Source organism: Gekko japonicus, unplaced genomic scaffold (assembly GCF_001447785.1).
Source record: "Gekko japonicus isolate JY-2015 unplaced genomic scaffold, Gekko_japonicus_V1.1 scaffold78, whole genome shotgun sequence".
In the NCBI taxonomy this organism is placed as follows: Eukaryota; Metazoa; Chordata; class Lepidosauria; order Squamata; family Gekkonidae; genus Gekko; species Gekko japonicus.
Window position 1 is genome coordinate 1,802,642 of NW_015165236.1, and position 6,400 is coordinate 1,809,041.

General features: G+C 45.4%; 1 protein-coding gene across 1 annotated transcript in view; it reads left to right on the forward strand.

Annotated features, from left to right (window-relative positions):
- Positions 1 to 6,400, forward strand: part of ADCY9 (adenylate cyclase 9) — a 43,793-nt gene that overhangs the window by 26,412 nt on the left and 10,981 nt on the right. Inside the window, exons 6-8 of the mRNA XM_015409888.1 lie at positions 3,602 to 3,704; positions 5,347 to 5,555; positions 6,177 to 6,336. Of these exons, the coding sequence (XP_015265374.1) occupies positions 3,602 to 3,704; positions 5,347 to 5,555; positions 6,177 to 6,336 (472 nt within the window). The remainder of the gene's footprint in view (positions 1 to 3,601; positions 3,705 to 5,346; positions 5,556 to 6,176; positions 6,337 to 6,400) is intronic.

Consider the following 6,400-nt stretch of genomic DNA (forward strand, 5'->3'; position numbering starts at 1 on the left):
GTGAGAGAGGTAGAGGGAGACAGGAGGAAGCAAAGGTGTGAGGAATAGGATAATCATTCCGCAAGTTTCTTGCAGGTCTCCACTTGTATATATCTAATAGCCAACTTGCCCCCGGAGTGCGGATCGTTAGATCAGCGCTCCGGGGTCAGCTGGGGGGCCGGGGGAGGTTTGTGTACACGTGGGCCAGTCCCCACGTGTGCACAAAAATTAAAAAAGTTAAAAAAAAATTCGGGGGGATGTTTAAATCCCCCCGAAAGTGCAAGAGCGTTCCGTGCGCACGCGCACAGAACGCTCTGCTGCCGGCCTTGCCGCCGCCACTTCGGTTATATACCTTTTCTTAATTCTACCTATTATACCAAAATGGTAGTGAGATAAATTAATGAAATAATCCTTATAAAAAAAACAAGCAAGCAAACAAACAGAAACATGTAATTTACAAATCATCACTCCTTCCTCCACCATTACAGCGCAATCTCTCAATTTGTTTTCAAAAGCCATATAAATCTGAAGCAGAGTATTTAAACCTTTTTAATCAACAAGCATAGAATTTGTCTCTTCTCTCCTTCTGCTCTTTCCATATCTTCCTTCTTTCTTTCAATTTCTTTTAAATGCCTTAAATGCCTTGCACTTTTGTATTCGTAAATCTCCATCTTCTAAACTCTTCCATATTTCAGAGGGTTAGTCCTCAATCTCATATTCAGTTTAGTCTGGTTTACACAGGCTTTTCCTCCACTTTTTCTCTTTTGCCGCTTTGCCTTTTTTTCTTCTAAAGCATCTATGGGGACTTTTTTTGCATCTTCTTTTTCTGATACAAGGTCTGCTGTGTCTTTTGTCCAGTCTGTATCTATCTCTTGGTTTTCTTTTTTCACGGACTTCAGCTGGTTATCCGCCATTTCCCTCGTCCCTTCCAAAAAGCCGTCCCACTCCTCAATAACAGTCTGAGCCAGTTGAATTTGGTCTTCATTGTTACTTATATCCTGATTCACATTTAGTGAGGTTTTAAGAAGATTATTACAGGCAGTTCTAAAGGCTTGTGTTATTTCTCTCACCAATAAATTTTTAAACTGTTCTATTGTGAGAGTTGCAATTTCTGTATCCGGGTCCCATTCCTCGCTGCTCTCTCCCAACTCCATTTTAACGTTTCAGCATACAGGTTAGCTTCTAATAGTCTTTTTACCAAAGCCTATATTGTCCTTCAACTTCATACAATAATAGCTCAAAACAAGACAGAATAGCTTTTTCTTACCCCTTCCCTTTTGCAGCAGAGATCATTTCAGTTTCCAATCGCTTCATGGCCGCTTTCTATAGTATTGGAACTATCTGTTGGGGGTATTATAATCCAATGCTCCTCCAAATAGTCTCTTGATCCTTCTGCGATGTAGTAGTTATAATTCATCCAACAAAAAACAATAGGTTAAAAGGCGAAAGATAGATCAGGCTGCTTGGGAGCATCCCGAAGATCTGCCCATTGCCCGCGCCATACTGCGCATGCTCCCCGGCTCACACATTCTTGTGTTGGCTCAGGAAGGAGGGCTCTGGAGCAAACTAATTTATGCAGGAGCCAAATCCCTCGCTCACAACTTTAATGGCAGTAGCTCACGAAGTAGAGCTTTTTGCTCACAAGACTCCACAGCTTAGAGGGAGCACTGACCTGTTCATTTTTTAACTTGTCGTTATATTTGAATGGTGGTCAGGGAAATTGACAAATGTTTGTCAGGGAAAGTCAGGGAAATGAAAAATAAAATTTTAGTGGCAACCCTGCAATAGTAGTAGTATTCAGGACATAGATACCTGACCGGTACACAAGGCTATGAGGCCTCACCAGTATTCTCAGGCCTTGCGTTAATCGATTGTAGCTGTAAAACTCCCTGTTTTGGCCCTACTTTGATTAACTTATTATCTTATTATTGTATTGTTATTGTATTATTGTATCATTATTATTGTATCAAATACTGCTTGACCACTGAAGAATGCCACTCTGGCCGAAATGCATCTGGTCGCAGTAGGTCCCACTTGTGTACAGTGTACACTTTTTATTCTGTATTGAGGCTAAATGAAAGGGCCACACATATCTATTGTGAGAAGAAAAATCGTGTTCCCCAAACAAATCTGAACTCTGTAAGAATCAGTCAGGATATGTTGCAATTTGTGCCTCGTCATGCTGGAATTTGGACGAAGTCCCCATGTGGTTGAAGTGTTCTTAGTATTTCTTACCCCAGAGGTCACTATGGAAACCCTGATTTTAGAGGGGACATTCTTCCCTCTACTTCACTGGCTCGGGTATGTTAAGAGCAGAAGTATCAAGCAGAAAGTAAACTGAAAGTCAGTTTCTCAGAAGAGAAGTGAGCTTTATTTTATATCTTGTGTAAAATTTGTCTAGTGCCTTCTTGTGTCCAAAGCAGTTTTACAATAAACGTAATAAAATGCATAATAAGCAAGCGACATAAAAACAGTAAGTAATTATGAAGTCGTTGTACACTGCTATTTTCCAACAAATCACCACACTATAAGAACAGCCATACAATCGATTCATTAAATGTTAGTGAAAATAAAAACACGTTGTAGCCTTTGTGGAAACACACAAGGGATGTAGCTTTCCATTCTTCTCCATGGAGGGGCAGCTACTGGGAAGACCTGCTGGATAGAGGAGACCAGGCCCTGTCGGCTGCTCCAGTCTCAGTCCGTGCATGGGTACATCCTGGGAGAGACGATCCTTTCAGTGTGCCGGTCATAGGCTGCAAAAGACTTCACAGATTAAAACTGCATCTTGAATTGAACCCAGAAGCAGATTGGGAGGCAGTATAACTGGCACACTGTAAGCTGCGTATGCTTATACAACAGATAGACAGAATCATTGGCATCTAAAACCTGTAGCTGTCAAGTCCAGAAGTTACAGAAATGTGGATTAGCATAGCAAGGTCAGACTGGTCTGTAAGCTAAGTTTAGATGAAAAGGTACTTTGGAGAGCAGCTCTCTCTTGCTTTTTAGGAAGTAGGCCAGGGTTTAAGCACATCTCTCAGTTCTTTGTTCCCTGTCAGTCACCAGACTTTGATCATTACAACAATTACCTTCTCTTATCTTGCCTAGAATCGGTTTCATTCTGTTCACTCACATCCATTTGATTGTTGCTTTCAGACACTGCTTAGGACAGAGACGGCTGCTTCTGAATACTTAGTTGATGAAATGTAGAACTGAGTGTCAGCGTGGCTGATGGTAATGGTTCTTTTGAAGTTATTCATTGTTGATTAGTACGAGTGGTTGTGATGTAGTGGTTAGAGCATCAAACTAGAATTTAGGTGACCCAGGCTTAGGCCAGTCACATACTCAGCCCAGTCTACCTCTACTAACACGGAAGCTAAGCAGGGCTGACCCTGGCAACTATTTGGATGGGAGACCTCCAGAGAATACCAGGACCAGCAGGCCAGAGGCAGGCCCTCAAGCCACTTTTTGGAACCTCCTCCATGCCCCAGTAGGAGTCGCCAGAGGTCGCCATGACTTCCAGGCACGGACACACACATGACTTCCAGGCACGGACACACACACAAAAAATTCAAAAATACAACACCCACCCAACTAAACATATTGTCAATCTCTTTCCTAGCTTGATGAAAGATTATTTTTTTAAACCGCCCATTAACAAACTGAGCCTGAACTTCCTGGATCAGGATCTGGAGATGGCATACAGGAGCAGCTATCAAGAAGAGGTGTGTGTATTTGCATGTTTGTTTTGTGTTTGACTTTTGGGTTTTAGCACTCAGAATCATGGGACAGCAGACTAGGCAATTCTTACAGGTGTTTCTTAAGTCCAAATCGGCTTGACTGGAGTCCCTCGCGGCTTGTACTTCTTCTGCTCACCCTGCAGAAGAGCTCTCTGTGGATGTACTCAAAAACTGCTCTCATACCCCTGCACAGAACTTTTCTTTCAGCTGCAGAGCATTCGGCAAACTGCAGACTGCCCTTTGAGGCTACAAGACCGTCTCCACACTGTATCCTGGAAATACGGCTGAAGACGGAAATTCTAAATGTTCTGACTTGCTGAGAAGACAGCCCTTAGCCAGCCCTTAGCCAGATGAGGTCTCGGAAGCTATGCAGGGTCAGCCCTGGAAGTCCAGGGTTGCTACGCAGAGCCTGGCAGTGGCAAACCCACCTCCATTCGTCTCTTGCCATGAAAGCCCTACCAGGGGTAGAGATGTGAAGGCCCGGGGGAAAAAATGAAAACATTTCGCCGGGGGGGGGGGGGGGGGGCACCTTTCTTCCCTGAAGCCTTTTTTGGTTTTTCCCAAAAAGTTGGAAAAATTGAAAAAAGAAAAGGGAACAAAATGATTATGGAACATTTTATTTTAACATGATGAATAAAATACTTTAAGACAAGGTGTTCAAATATTTTCCAAATCATTTCTAAAAAATATGTATGGTATCAGATTGATCTAATTTCTGTGCACTGAGGACAAGCAAGTCCTAGGTTACCAACTGAACTCTCTAATGCAAGAACAAGATGCATTTCTTCCTTTTGGAGGTTCTATTGTCACAAGAAAAGAAAAAGGTTTCAGTTCTGTTTTTGCATGTGAGGGTGGGTATTCTGTTTGTAATAATTGTTTGGATACACACTATATTTTAATAGGCTAGTTGTGATAATTTCATGCCAAGTAAAAATGTCCATAGTCATATTTTATGTTCCTAAAGTAACAGAATGGCTTTCAATCTGGAAAAGAAAAAAAAGTGCCAATGTAGCGTTTTTTCCCCAGAAAAACCCATTTTTTTTTCCCCGAGCTTCAAAATTTCCGGAAATTTTACATCTCTAACCAGGGGTAGCCATACGTCAGCTGTGATTTGACCGCGGGGGGTGGAGGACAACAGCCAAAACCCAAAGTTGTCCTCTGCCTAAGATGCCCGGGCTGTAAAACGTGACTGGGTTTGACGTAGTATTATAGGGATTTTTAAAGACACAGAGTCTGTTTTACAGAAACACCTTTCATAAAGGCATCACTCATACCAGGCCACGTATGTCAAGAGCAGGCAGTATGACTTGGGGGCGGGGTGGTGGCGGAAGAATCTGATGCAGACGCAAAAGTTGCGGTGGGATCCCCTTGGGCAGGGGCACAGAGGGGCAAGGTGGGCCCCCAGCCACCACTACGGGCATCTGCTCCCCAGCCATCTTCACGCATGCCCCCCCCCCGTGGACCTCCTGATGGCCCCCCTGGTGTTTCTGGCCCCTGTGTGACCCAGAGTGTTGGACTGGGTGAGCCACTGGCCTGATCCGCCATGGGCTTCTCTCTTATGCTCTCATGGTCTAAAGGGGAGTCAGGCACTGGAAGCCAGTTGTGTGTGCTCTCCTGCTTCTCCCAGGTCATAAGAAACGCACCGGTGAAGACTTTTGCCAGCGCCACCTTCAGCTCCCTCCTGGACGTGTTCCTGTCTGCCGTCGTCTTCCTCACCTTGTCCGTCACCTGCTTCCTGAGACACGGGATGGCTGCGTCCCCCCCTCCCCCCGCTGCGGTGGCCGTGGTCGTCATCGCCGTCCTGTTGGAGATGCTGTCCCTTTTCGTCTCCGTCAGGTAAACCGGGCAAAGCCGAGTCGAGATCGCCGATTGGCTCTGAGGAGACTCCTGGGGTATTAAGCCAAGGAAAGACCTGCCCCCGGGCGATGAGTAACCAAAGCGATGGGGAGAGATCTGCACTGCCTTTGCGGCTCTCCAGGATCTTTGGCACAGTGTCCGGAAAGCAGACGCTTCTGTTGCCCACCTCCGCACGTTTGGAAATGCAGGACTATACCGGGTGTCATTTGTTCTAGTGGGCCTGTTCAGGTCAAGCAACACCCGTTTTGAGGCATAATTAAAGATCATGGCCCTAGTTAGCTTTGCTCACTCTCATCTCTGCCGTGGAAACAAGGGAAAGGGAAGGGAGCAGGAGGCTGAAGACCCCCTCGCTGCCCTGTTTGGATGTGACAGGCAAGCACTTAGGTCTCTTCCCCGTGAGATGCGTGGACTGGGTTTCAGTGGGGCCGAGGTCTACGGCCGTGGAGGCAGGTGAAGGTGAAGAAACGAACAAGCACCTAGCCAAGGGATGGGCCTTCCAGCCTCGACTGTATCTTTGGGATTTAATTGTGTCACAGATGAAGTGGAGTGTATTGGGAAACCTTTTTTGAGTTTGTGTGTGTGTGTGTGTGTGCTTCCTAGAATGGTGTTCTTTCTGGAGGACGTGATGGCTTGCACCAAGCGACTGCTGGAGGTGATTGCTGGCTGGCTGCCACGACACTTCGTTGGTGCCGTTTTAATCTCCCTCCCCGCCATTGCGGTCTTCTCACACTTCACTTCTGAGTTTGAAAACAACATCTACGTAAGTCGTGCGGTGCTGAGTCTCATCATTTGGCGCATTCTGTCAAGTGTCGTTCCCTTCTGTT